Source organism: Heloderma suspectum, chromosome 1 (genome assembly GCF_057233095.1).
Source record: "Heloderma suspectum isolate Gila_16-S chromosome 1, 16-S_ref, whole genome shotgun sequence".
Classification (NCBI taxonomy): Eukaryota; Metazoa; Chordata; class Lepidosauria; order Squamata; family Helodermatidae; genus Heloderma; species Heloderma suspectum.
In genome coordinates, this window is record NC_139458.1 from 208,205,402 (window position 1) to 208,219,142 (window position 13,741).

Sequence of the window (13,741 nt, forward strand, 5' to 3'; positions counted from 1 at the left end):
GAACCCTTCGCGCGGCTCTCTGTTTCCACCCGGATCGCTTTGGCTGCCGGACCGCCGTGGGATGGCGGGGGGGCTGAGGCGGGGGCTGATGGCGCTGCCCGTGGGGGCCTGTTGCAGCCGGTGCCCCTGGCAGCTGCGGCTCTCCCCCGTCCACCCTCAGCGCTCCTTCTTGCTCCTGGCGGTCGCGCCTCAGGCCAAGCCCGGCTGGGTCGGGCTCTCCTCGCCTCCCTCTCCCCGCACAGCTGCCTCGTCCTCGCCGCCGCCCTGGCCGTGGTCGCCCCCCGCGCGCTCCTACAGCAGCGACCCCGGGCGAGGCGGGCGGCGGCAGCGGAGCGTGGTGGTCGTGGAAGTCCCCAAGCCTCTGCTGTGGCTGCGCACCCGCCTCTACTTCTTCCTCATCCGCGCCTACTTCGACCAGGAGTTCAGCATCCACGAGTTCACGCAGGGGGCCAAGCAGGTGAGGCGTCTCCTTATTTGCTAACGTAGGTTCACGCTAGGGTGGCCGGGTGCCCTACTTGGCAGCGGGCTGCCCTCTGTTTTGGAGAGCTGGCCGAGGACAGGCCTCTGTTTGAAGGTGTCCAGTCAAAGTCTGGATTAAGGTCAAAGAACCATAAGGAGGGAAAGCAGCCAGGAACCTTAAAGTTGTGTGTCAAGGTATACATACATTCCCTTTTCTTGGTTTGGCCTTAAGGTTGACCATCAGCAGTTAGCACCTGACAGTAGACTGAGCAGGCACACAGATCACCTAGTCAGTCTTCTTCGCAATGTATTTCTACTTAGATTATTATTATTTCTAAATTTGCACCCACACATATACATTTGCATATGCAAATTGCTGATCTCTTTTCTCCTCTTTTGGGGTGATGTGTTTCCTCTTTTTTGGCAATTTGTAAGCAGCCACCCTACTTCATACTCATAAATCTTCTCCCCACAATTCGGGCAGCAGGCCTTCTGTCTTTAAAATAGGCTAAATCAATGGTTTGTCAACGGCTGCTTCAAACTGGTGGTTAAACGGCACCTCCAGGTCCAAAGGCAGTACCAGTTGCCAGGTCTAAACTGAATACTAATTGCCAGGATCAAATGATGGTAGGCTGTCTGCTATTGAACACAGGATAAGATGCTAGATAAGATGGATCCTTGATCTGCTCCAGCAGGACTTTGGCTCTGTTTTTCTGCTTCCCCACCCCTTGGAGTTATAGTGATAGGGGTGCTGCAGCTATTCCTTTTCTAACTTTCAGGTTGCAGTTAAAGGCTTCAGAACCTAGCTAAGGGGGTGGGGGGAAGAAGTGGCAACCTTAACTCTGACTTCCCAGTTGCTAGGAATTCTTCTGTCCTTTTTCTACTGCACCATCAGTTGCTGTGTAGAAAATGCAAGCCCCTTTTCCTCTTTCCTGCACTTTGCATCATCTAAGAGTGCACCACCTTTCTTTTCCAGCCTGCACAAACAAAACAACATTGTATTGCATTCCAGGCTACTTAACCTGCAACAGTTCTCACTCCCTGGCATTTGCAGTTGCTTTGTCTGAGAAGCTTACTTCAATATAAACACACACTGAAAGAGTGGAGGGGCAAAAAATTGTACTGATACACTACCGTGGTTTAGGCTGCAATCCTATACACACAGGGAGTAAATACCATTGAATTCAGAAGCTCTTACTTCTGAATAAACAATTGTTTTTGTCTGTCTTGTTTTCTAGGCCTTTGCTCTTGTTTCAAGCCTAATTTCTCAATGCAAATATGATCTACTGGAGGAACTTGTGTCAAAAGAGGTAAAAAAAAGTTAATGTCCATTGTTACGGTGAAAATGAGATTCTTTCCACTGTTCCTGAATCTGATGATTCTTAACAGAGGGCAAAAGAGGCTAATTAAGATTAGAAGATATTGTTTGGGTCATATTTGTTCTCAGTTAGTGCTTAACTAGAGGTAGCCTCTACCATCTTAAAACCAGACTGGCATCGTGAGGATTGGAAGAGGGCAAGAACAGGTTCTCTCCTCTCTCCCATGTATGCTGCTGTTTGTAACCTAGTCACTATCACCTCTTACTCACTTCATTATTCCCATCATTTGAACTTGTTTTTTCCTCCAATTTGGCTCTCTCCGTTCTGCTACCATCTCTACAAGCAGGATTTAATTTGAGTCAGAGCTTTTTAGGGCACTGTTCCAGAACCTCTTTCATTGGGAAGACATGCTCCTGAAAGATCTGTAGTAGTACTAAGAAGAGTGCCTATGAGTGCCATGTAGAGTGCTTTTTCTTCTCATCAGTGAGCAATCTCCACCAGCAGTCACTTGTTGGAAGAAGGAATTCCAAGTCAGAGACTATAACTTCCCAGTAGGGGTCAGCCCTGAAACCTCTCAAGCACAGTATGAAAAGGAGGAGAGGGGAAACACAATGGAGCATACCAACAAAATCAAGATTCACTGGTGTGCTAGGACTCCATCTTTCCCTTCCTTCAATTTGACCCCTAGAAAACCTCAGGCTTCATTCAAAATGTGTGCTCATTGTGCATAACATACTGCAACATCTCTCTGTTTGACATGCTTGGCAGGGAGAACAACAGTTGTCAGTAGTTGGTGGATGCTCAGAACTCTCACAAATGAGATCAGCAATAGCTGAGATATCTGTTTGATAGTGATAACTGAAACTGAATAGGAAGCAAGAGAACTAATGGGGTATCACTGGGATTACCTGTGTGGTTGGGCTTTTGGGATTTGCTTGGATTTTGAGTTGGCAGATGGGGTAGGTGGCATAATACTTCTATATCTGTCTTATATCAGCATTAAACAGCTGGCTAGCTAAGTTAGTAGATTTCAAGGCTCTGGTTAGCTACAGGACTAATGTTAACAATTCCACTTTTAAATCAGATGGTTCAGCTACTAAAGGAGAAGCTTTCTTCACTGTCTGAAAACCACAAAAGCGCCCTAGCTGCTGACATGGATGAAATAATGTACACAACAGCAGGAGATGTTGGCATTTACTACGATGACAGCGGTATGCATCCATGTCAAAATGCTTTACTTTGAGTCCTTTAAATGCTGTTGCAGAAAGGGACTACTTTGTAATACTGTTTAAAGTGCCTTTTCTTTCCACTCAATTCCAGTGCTGTAGAATTCCAGTGCTATAGATAGAAGGCCACCATCTTACTTGGGAATCTATATATGTTTGTCTGTCACTTATGTATATCCTTGCCACACTATCTACCATTATGTCAAACGAAAGCAAAGTCTAGGTGTCTTTTCTAAAACAAGGAAGGCAGACAGTGGCTGAGAAGGGATTTTAATTCAGCTCCTAGCTAGTAGCCAAATCAGTTTGCCAGTCTTGCTTGGGAGGACACATAGCTTAGTGGCAGGACACATACCTTCCATACAGAGACCCCCGGGCTCAATTTCTGGTATCTCCAATTACAGAGCTGGGAAAGGCCGGTGCCTGAGACCTCTGACCACTGGCAGCAGCTCTCAAGAGGACAACATTGGACTAGATGCAGCAATGGTCTGACTCAGTATAAGGAAGCCCCTGACACAGCTTATTTCTCTCCTGAAGGAGGATAACTGGCATAAGTAGGCCTGGTTATTCTAACATTGCATTCAAGCCCCACCAATAACTTGACAAATAGTAATTTCAGTGTTTCCTCCAATTCAGTGTTTGCTCAGTTCCCTTGAGCCTGAGCTTACTTGGGAGTAAAAGCTTACTCATGAGCAAGGCAAGAGAGCCTGGAAATGGACACGGGCCATGGTTGAAGAGCCACATGTGAAAGGCAGAGGAAGGAACTCTGTGGCTCTCCATGTCATAGAGGCAACCAGGAATCATGGAGGAACTGGGTAGAAATAAGTCCTGTGCCTCTCAAAGAGGCTGGTGGCTCACCCCACCACCTTCCTTGCAACTAGCTTTCTTCTTTTTCAAGCAGGAGTGTGTGTGTGACTGTCTTACATATAGGACAGTGCATTATGTATTTAAATGAGGCATCTGTCTGCCCTGTTCTTTTTGCACCAATCCATACATCTAGGATTATGGAATAAATTTTCTGTTTCCGCTATTTCTCTCATCCTGCAAACAGGAAGGAAGTTTGTTAGCATCCTGATGCGTTTCTGGTATCTGACTAGTGTTGACCTCCCTGATGAGACTCCAGATGGAACCAAAGTATTCCAGGTTGTGTTTGGGGATGGAACAACAAAGGAAACAAAACGTCTCTTAACAGCAAATTATGAGTAAGCCTGTCACTGATTTTCTGCATGACCATAGCTTTGTATTCCGGATATAAAGAAACTTCAGTTAAATCAGTGTATTTTCATCAAGGGTCCCTTTTCATGAAGAACCCAATGCAGTGGTCCCGTGCCTTGAGAGCAATGCTGCCGCTGGATGTTTTGGCCTACAACTCCCGAGATCCTTCACCATAGACTATGCTGGCTAGGGCTGATGGGAGTTGTAAGCCAAAACATCTGGAACTCCACAAGTTGCCCACTGTTGCTATAAACTAACTGGAAAGGATATTGGAGTTAATACTGCCTCTCTTCGCTCACAAGAGGCGAATACATCTTCCTAGACAACTGCTTATTAAGAAAGCTCATTTGAGTACGCCTTGGACAAGGGTTCTGCTCTTAAAGGCAACCTAAAAATAATGTAAAATGAATTAATTTACTTCAGTATGTTCTCTCCTAAAGTGGGAATAATAGTGAAGTGGGTATAAGGATGAAGAAGATGAATCTTATCACCTGCTCTAAGTCCTGTTGGGGAGGAGAACAGCACAAGCCATAAAATGTGAATCAATGGCAAATAATACAGGAGGCCATAATTAGGGGGATTAAGCTGTTCTCCTGTAAAAGAAAAAGCATTGTAATTGGCTTGCTAAAGTAACTATAGGGAGACATTAAGATTGAACTGATTTATTATATAATAAGATAGTTCAGTTTTTAATAAAAGTATTTATTCCCCACCCTTCTGTTGTAAAAACATGAGTAAGTCTTGCAACCAGAGCCAAAGTTCACTGGGTTGTATCCAGTGGTGTCCATCTGCCAGTAGAATGGACACTACTGGCAGATTGCCCCCCCCCCCCAAATCTGCTGTTGAACGCTAGGGGACTAGCGTTCAAATCTCTGAAGCAGATTTGGGGGACATAGGAAGGATTGCAGTGAGGGGAGAGGAAGGGGTAATCCTGATGGGTGAGCAGAAGTCCACTCATGTGACACTGGATGGAGCCCACAAAACATCAAATGCTTCCCTGCAGAAGCAGAACCTCATATAATATACCCCTCCGTATGGTGACTGGGGAGGGGAGAGAGGTCCTACATTTTCAGGAATTTTTGATGGGGCAAAGTGTTTGTTGGCTGTCCACACAAGTGTGTGTGTGTGCACGCGCACGCCTGCCTGCCTATCCTTGAGATATCTGTCAGTAGAGGGCACTTCGTATTAGGTCCCACTGCATAGTGTCCTCAAGTGCAGAGTTTACTTTCTTGCTATAGGTCTTCCATTCACTTAGTTCAGAGAAAATAAAAGTGTATACCTGGGGACAGTATTGGGGTGTGGGCTAAGCCTACCCTGATTACCATTGTACTTGGAGGGATCAGGCTTTTCCTTTTCCCAGTGTTCTGTTTCTTGGTCATGCTATAGTGTGGGATAGAACTCAGAAACTGGCTTTTTTATATATCTGTGCTAATATCAGGGTGGTTTCTCAGCAAGACAACTGGGAATAGATTTCTCTTGACTTGTAAAAGGGAAGCAGAAGTTAAGAAAGAGTGGCACTCAAAATATAAGAAGACTGTGCAAAGTTCCACATCTAAAGAACAGGAAAATAAAAATAGGTGGGGCTCTCCATCACTTCGTTTTTCTTTCCTGACTCTATCTTGGATAGAGTCAGCATTGTGTATTTGTTTCTGCACATTCATACAGAGTTCCAGCTGTGACTTTCTTTTTTAAATAGGTTTTTAAAAAATGCATTTGGGGAAAATATGAGAACCCTTTTTGGCAAAATAATTAAGGAAGGCTAAACCATGTAAACTTCCAGCTGGAAAGAATTATTCAAGCTGATTAACTCTGGCAAAGTATTACTCTTGAAGGGGAACATAAGAACTTGCTGCCTCTTAAGAAATGTGGAACTTCCATGAACATTTTTATTCATTCTAATAAATCCCTCATTTGGCAACACCAGCTTGAGGGTGACCTCTCATTTTGCCTTCCCTGCCACTTTTGCTGCTGGCTTTTTATTTAAATGTATGTGGCAGGCAGAATCAACAATTGGAGCTGCTGACAAGAAAGATCAAATGGCAATACTCTGCCTTTAGAAAATTGGCTGACTTTATTCTGTGCTGTTCCCTTGAGTCTGTCCCTTTTCCTATATCTCTTCCAAACATATTGAAAACTCAGTTTTACTATGTGAGCATAGGGGTTTGCAATTTCTTGGGGTTACACTATGCAGAGTCTTGTCTTCAATAATTATTAACTTGCATGAGCCTCTAGATTTTTGCAGAATTCCAGTGAGCTCATCTGTTGATGAAAGTATCCAAATAAAATTCGCTATGTTTTTAAGACCATTCCATGAAGTCTTTGTGAGGTATTTCTCTTGCTGTTGACATACATTGGAAATCGTAGTTCTCTGCCTAAGGGACTTAGGCAGCCAAATCTGAACCTATACTCAGTGCCAAACGACAATTTATTAATCAGCTCAGTCTTGTATTTGCAATAGTGCTAATGATTTTATAAAGGTTTTAGGGAGCTTTTACTGCTTGGCTTCCGTTACTGTCTTCATTTTTTGTTTTATTTTTTTCTCCCCCCAAGGTTCCAAAGAGAATTTACACAAGGCGTGAAACCAGACTGGACAATTACACGGATTGAACATCCAAAGCTATTAGAATAAGCTGACTGAACAGAGACTTTCATAGACAATTATCACTATTACCAATATTTTGGCATATCAACAAACATCTCAAGATTCATGTACCACAATCTATTGTGGGCTAATTTTGTACTTCTTAATTACCCGAACACAGTCCTGCTCAGAAGCATAAAAATAAAATCTTTCCCATCAGACTTGGAAACTTTACAAACGTGTCCTTTACCTGCACTGAAGGAATCATTTCGATGAACATAGTAGAAAGAATATTAGGCTGGTATGCTGAGAAGTCTTGGTGCAGGTTTGAATGAACATGTTACATTGTCTATTAGTTCATAACTGAATATTACATTTTTTCCCCCTTAATGATCTGCTCAAAAGGTGACATGGGTGATTTTGGAAAAACAATTTGAAAAAGGAGAGAAGTGACCGTTCCAAACCTCATGCGTTATGTGACGCCAAGAGTGGAGTTACGTGATAGATTTATTCTAAAGTCTAGATATTTACAGTCAGGAACATGAGAACTAACTTGCAGTTTGCCTCTTGATTCATATCTCTCTCATGTCATTCCACTACGAAATAAAATACTTTTATAGGCTGTGTTCATACAAAGACTTAAACACTGTGATGAGTGCCCTTCACCACTTCTTCTGTGCATCTGATAAGTGGAGGCAAAAATAACAAGGAGCTACTGTAAACTGAGCTGGACAGTGGGTTCAGGGAGTCTAGTACGGCTGCTGGGAGGTCTGTCGAATCTCTGCATAAAGTCTGTCTCAGCTCTTGCTACCACTGAGTGGCTTGATGCTGGGCCCTCATCCATGCTAGGCATGTGCTGTACCAGAGAGCTACATGTGGAAGCAATCTTGCTCTTTACATAATGCGAGTTCATCAGCTTCTGTACTCATGAATAGTTCAGGAGTGAAGTACATCTATACAAGTATTCAAGTATGTGTTCAATCTTTGCATTCACCTGTATAAGTGTGGGAGAATTTAGTGGCTGATCCTAACGAGAGTTCGGTACTCCACATCCACTTGTGCTGTTGGAGCAGAGCTGAGGTACTGCTAAGGAAAATATGAAGAGAACTAACCCAAGGGCTGATGAAATGAGGATCTCTTATCGCATTCCAGAAGCTTAATCAAGTTTACATGTGAATGGAAGGGTTCTTGGAGTGACAGTATTATTTATATAACACAGTCTATATCAGGAGTGGTGAAAGAGTGGCCCTTCAGATATTGATGGACTACAACTCCCATCAGTCCTAGTTGGCATAGCCAATAGTGAGAGGTGATGGGAGTTGCAGTCCAGCAACATCTGGAGAGCCACATGTTCCCCACTCCAATGTACATGTTGCTTTACAAAGAACAGGTATGATATGTCCCTTACAATCTAAAATAGGCCCAGGCATACAACAGAGGATTGGGGGAATGGAGGCATGGCTAAGCACGTGAACAGCTACAAAAGCATGAATAAACGGGATATTTTCACTCCAAATTTCCTTCCTTGAAATTAAATTCAAAAGTACACTGTGCTGAGTAATCCTGGTCTAGTAACCAGGAACCATGATCATCTACATCAAAAGCGTCTTAGCTTTTGTAAAGTATAATAAAACTAATCTATCTCAGAAGACAGTTGTGAGGGCTGGGTAATACTTGTTTTGAGAACCGCAAATGGTAAAGTGCCATGCAGGAGGGAGTGGAGAATAAAGCTTGCAAGGTCTGCTCCTTTTACTGCATTGAGCATTGGAATGGTTTGCTGAAAGGGCCACTGGCGAAAGACGATTTAAAACCCATTTCTAGAATTGCAAGACATTTTATCTGAGAATGACTGGAGCTGTCAGATGGATAGATTTTTAAAAATACTGGAAGAATATGATACTGAATAAAGTACAGTTAGCAATGCCTGTATTAGTGGTGATAAACCAGAGGTTGTGTTCCTGTATGCATACATTTATTCCTCCTTAGAAAATAATAAATGCCTAACCATTTCCCAGTGCTGGTGCGAGGAGCAACTAAGCTGGCCACCACAGGATCACTGTAGTTGTCATATAAACATCAGCCAAGATGGCTGGACACTCTGAGTCTCTTTCCATGAGCCACCCCACCCCAACTGAGGGCTCTACTCACACCAGGCAATTTCTCATCAGTCACAGACATTAATAAGGAGGACATTCTAGTATGTTATTGAAGGCGGGAGAGCTGTAACCAATGTCCTGGACTACTGACTGCTTCCCCATTATGACAATATAAGATGGGGAATGCTGGGGAATGCTGGGAGTTGTAGGGCTTTTTTAATGTCTAACCATGCATAGGACTGTGCTCTAAACAAGTATGCGGCTCTGCTTGTGATCCTTTCAGAATCTTGTACGTAATTCTGTGTCATAAGGGAGCTAGTGCCTAAATGATGGGGCCAGTTGAGGAAAAGTCAAGGGGAGGAATCATTGCAAGGGTTAACTGAACTGCTGATACTGGAGATGGATGGATGTGGGTAATCAAAAAAGATGAGCAAACATGGATCTCCCCACTGCAATGGAACTTGCTAGCAGACTGAGACAACAAAGTCCATTAAGGCTGCAATCTTCTGCACCACCTTTCCCCAAACTGACACCCTCCTAAGGTGGTGGGTTACAACCCCCATCACCCCCATGTCTGGGGTGATGGGATTTATAGTCCAACACATCTGAAGGTTACCGGGTTGGGGAAAGCCGGTATGAACACAAAGCTGAGAGTAAGTGCCATTGTGCTCAATGTACTATGCTATCATCACAAACATTTTTTTAAAACCTCACGATAGTTTGGTTGTGATCCCTGTTCTATGCTGGGAAATATTCCGCTTAGGGCAAAAGGTTCCTTTTTCAGATATGATAGGAAAAAATAGTCCTCATATAAGCTTATATCTAAGAGGGCTTTGCTATTCCTTCTTTGCTATCTCCTTTCTAAACATTAGATGGGAGTATTTTTCCACAGCTAGAACATTTAGTTGCTCCCAGTGAAAGGTTATCTAATCTCTGTTACTTGAAACACCAGTGAGTGATTAGTTGGTTCTTCCCCTGTGGGGGAATACTCCTCTACTTGAATAATGCTTTCACCCTGGAGAGGATGGCTTTATGACTCAATAGATCGCTAAAACATGACTCTGTATATAAAAAGGTAAAGGTAAAGGTGTCCCCAACCGGTCGTGTCCGACTCTAGGGTGCGGTGCTCATCCCCGTTTCTAAGCCGAAGAGCCAGCGCTGTCCGAAGACACTTCCGTGGTCATGTGGCCGGCATGACTGAACACTGAGGTGCACGGAACACTGTTACCTTTCCCGCCGAGGCAAATTTATCTACTTGCAATTTCTTGCTTTCGAACTGCTAGGTTGGCAGAAGCTGGGACTGAAGACGGGAGCTCACTCGGGTCTCGAACTGCTGACCTGCCGACCTTCCAGTCTGCAGTTCAGCATCTTAACCACTAAGCCACCGCGGCCACTCTGTATATACTGTGCTCTAAAAAGAACTCATACTGTGGTAACCCACATTCTGTACCATTCAAAGTTAAAATTGTCATCTGTCTAATTTTGCAAATTAAGCTAATTCTCCCACATTTGTTTACTTGGCATTGTTTCTTCTACTTTCAGCTGTCATGGGGAGGGATGCCCTCTGACCACTGGTTGGCCCTTTTATTTATTTATTTTATTTATTTACTGCATTTATATCCCGCCTTTTTCCCTCTTGCAAGGAACCCAAGGCGGCTTACATGATCCTCCTCCTCTCCCTTTTATCCTCACAACAACAACCCTGTGAGGTAGGTTGGGCTGAGAGTCTGTGACTGGCCCAAAGTCACCCAGTGAGCAGAATTCTGAGCTTAGTACCAATATATGTTTTAAAAATACTTATTTTACCTATATCTCACTCTTACATGGGGCTTACCATAGTTTCCCATCCAAAATATAGGCCTGGTCCATAGCTGCTTGTCTTCAGCAATGAATCTGCCTTAGGTGCTCCTAGTTATTCAATATATCACCCAAGTTCCATATTCAGTGCTTGCCACAGGTGCAGTAGCAGAATCATGGGAAACATCCCTACCTGTTTATAAAGCTCTGTTGTGGGGGAAAATAGGATTTTGCAACTGGTCCTTGTAGACATAAGCATAGGGGTGCAGAACATCAGGCCTGGGGGCCAAATCTGGCCTTCTTGGGGTCCTAATCAGGCCCTCCAGAGTTCCCCAGTGGGCCCTGCTCCTTTCCCCCCAACCACCAATCGTTTGATGTTTTCCCACCTTCTGTGCCATTTTTCTCCCATTCTAAAATGTTGAAAGGCCTCTCCTAAAGCTTAGTTACTGACATTAAGGATGCAAGCCTATTCAGATGCCCGTCAGCCTCCAAACTTGGAGGCTGACGAGCATCCTATGCAGAGCAGGGGGAGCGGCGGAGGCAATATTTGCTTCAGCGCTTCTCCCACTCTGCGTTTTTTGCTAGATGGGCGTTTTTGCCCATCTAGCTAGGGTTCTGCCGAGGGGGAGGGAAGGAGGATAGGGAGGGCTGGGGATAGCTTGTATCCCCACTTCCCCCTTTCTCTCCCCTCTCTGCCCACAGGACCTCCCCCTTTCCCTCCTCTCCAAGGTCACCTTTGCAACCTCGGAGAGGCATCTGGCGTGGTTCTCTCCATGCCAGATGCAAGGAGGAGGGGCCGGGGAGCTCAGACCCCTGGGTCCAACGTCAGAGCACTGTCTCCAGCCTCAGATCCAGGACCCCAAACTATCCTATGGCCTCCCAGATGCTATCTAAGGGCCATAGAATTGCTCTCTAAGAGCTTTAAGCGATGTGCTGGTTTTTCTGGCCCCACCTCCTGTTGTTGTTGTTGTTAACTCAGTTTCTAACTAGCCTATCTACAAAATACTCTAGGCGGCATACAGAGTTAAAAAGAAAATTACACACACACAAACAAATAAAACACAATACAGCCTACAAATAATATATAACCATCAGCAAAGAGAAATAAGGATTCTAAGACGGGAAGGCCTGCCGGAATAATAGTCTTTACAGGCCTGCTTAAAAATCTTCAAAGAGGTCAGCAGGCGCATTTCAACCGGCAGGTCATCCACAGCTGAGGGGCGGCAAAGGAAAAGGTCCTCTTGCATGTGGCTGCCAGTCTCACATTAGGCAGCCGCAGCAGAGAGCCCTCAGAGGACCTTAGGTGGCGGGCTGGACGTAGGGGAGGAGGCTCTCTCTGAGGTACCCTGGACCTAGGCCATGTAAGGCCTTAAACGTAAGAACCAGCACTTTATATCTTACCCATAAACAAATTGGCAGCCAGCATAAAGATTTCAAAACCGGTGTAATATGGTCTCCATGGGATGTCCCAGAGCCCAACCTGGCTGCCATATTTTGTACCAGTTGGAGTTTCCAAACTAGATATACAGGCAACCCCAAGTAAAGCGCATTAGGGGAATCAAGCTTAGAGGTTCCAGTGCGTGCATCACTGTTACCAGGCCCACATATTCCAGGAATGGGCGTAGCTGACATATTGGCCGAAGTTGATAACAGGCTCTTCTCACCATTGCCTCCACCTGGGGTGGCAGGAGCAGGGTTGGGTCAAGAAGCACTCCCAAGCTACAACTTTGCTCCTTCAGGGGGAGTGCAACCCCATCCAGATCTGGTTGACATGCCTCAATACCTGAATTAGGACCCTTCACGATGAGCACCTCTGTCTTGCCTGGACTCAACTTCAGTTTGTTCTCCCTCATCCAGTCCATTACCAAGTTCAGGCAGTCATTCAGAGGAGTCATACCTTCCTTGGATTAAGATCTTGCCGATAAATAGATTTGGGTGTCATCTGCATAATAACACCCAGCCCCTGATTATCTCTCCCAGCGGTTTCGTGTAGCTATTAAACAGCATCAGGGATAGGTCTTCTGCCTTTGGTCCCACCTCTTTTGCCTTTGGCCACTGCCACCACAGGAATGCGGCTCCCAAAATGGAATTCAACCCTCAGGCTGAAAGAGGTTCAACACCCCTGCGCTAGCAGCACAGCAATGGCAAGGGCAAAATAGATCTCAGTAGGAAAGCCTTGCAGTGTGTAGAGTTTCCAGCATGTGGCTTTGAACGGTATACCTTCTTTTATCAATAAACATCATGGATGGCAGAGAGAAATTGGGACTCGTGCTGCTTCTCCCATCAACCTCACCTTGATGGGAGTACTCATGCAATTTCCCCATCAATGCAATTCAAAGATGCCCCAGAGTCCCTTTGGGGCCAGATGTTGGCAACCATTATTTACACTTACCAGATAGAGCTGTTTTGTGTTAAAGCTGCTGTCATGACAAGATTATGCCAGCTGATGAATCCGTGGTGTTGTCTCCCTATAGGAGCTCTATGGCCACTCAGTCCTGCTGCTCTGGGGTCACACTGCTGAGAGAAGCTGACATTTCAGCGGCAGCACAGTGTTTGCCTGGAGCAGCGGACAAAAACTAGCAGTCAGAGAAAAATAGGTGTTGGATTTTTAATGGGATTTTTCTGCCACATTACGTTGTGCTTTGTGAAACACCCTTTCCACTAGCAAATGGTGCTTTAAAGGTTTGGACTGATAAATTGGAGACAGCCCCTGTGTCTAAATGCCAAGTGTGAAGGCGACGTTTTCCCATTAGGCTTTCACAGATTCAGATTTTGGTTTTTAGTATTTTATGGCCCATTGGATCTCTATTGCACTCTTTCCCCATTAGACTATTTTCTATGCCAAATGTGAAGAATGGGAATAAATACACTGTAGCAAAGTGGTTAAAGGGGGCTTACAGGCAGCACAGTCCTATACAGGGCTACTCAGATCTACATCCCATTGGATTCAATGGGTCTTGCTTCCAGATGAGTAGAGTACAGCAGTCTTAATGATGTGCCTAAAAGGTTTCAGATTTGAATCCCACAGAATCAGCCAACAGGATCCTCCAG

At 44.7% G+C, this 13,741-nt stretch overlaps 1 protein-coding gene across 1 annotated transcript; it reads left to right on the forward strand.

Annotated features, from left to right (window-relative positions):
• The first annotated feature begins 48 nt into the window (after positions 1-48).
• Positions 49-8,806, forward strand: MAIP1 (matrix AAA peptidase interacting protein 1). Its single transcript, XM_084816987.1, has 5 exons — positions 49-457; positions 1,698-1,769; positions 2,863-2,989; positions 4,053-4,203; positions 6,767-8,806. Exons 1-5 carry the CDS (start codon positions 62-64, stop codon positions 6,843-6,845), a joined length of 825 nt encoding a protein of 274 aa, XP_084673113.1. The 5' UTR covers positions 49-61; the 3' UTR covers positions 6,846-8,806.
• Positions 8,807-13,741: the final 4,935 nt, after the last annotated feature.

What these genes read in the sequence shown, in the direction of transcription:
- MAIP1 (XM_084816987.1), top strand. Translation starts at nt 62, where the DNA reads ATGGCGGGGGGGCTGAGGCGGGGGCTGATGGCGCTGCCCGTGGGGGCC. An exon ending in AGGAACTTGTGTCAAAAGAG is followed by an intron (nt 1,770 to 2,862) that starts GTAAAAAAAAGT and finishes CTTTTAAATCAG; the next exon opens with ATGGTTCAGCTACTAAAGGA. An exon ending in CTCTTAACAGCAAATTATGA is followed by an intron (nt 4,204 to 6,766) that starts GTAAGCCTGTCA and finishes TCTCCCCCCAAG; the next exon opens with GTTCCAAAGAGAATTTACAC.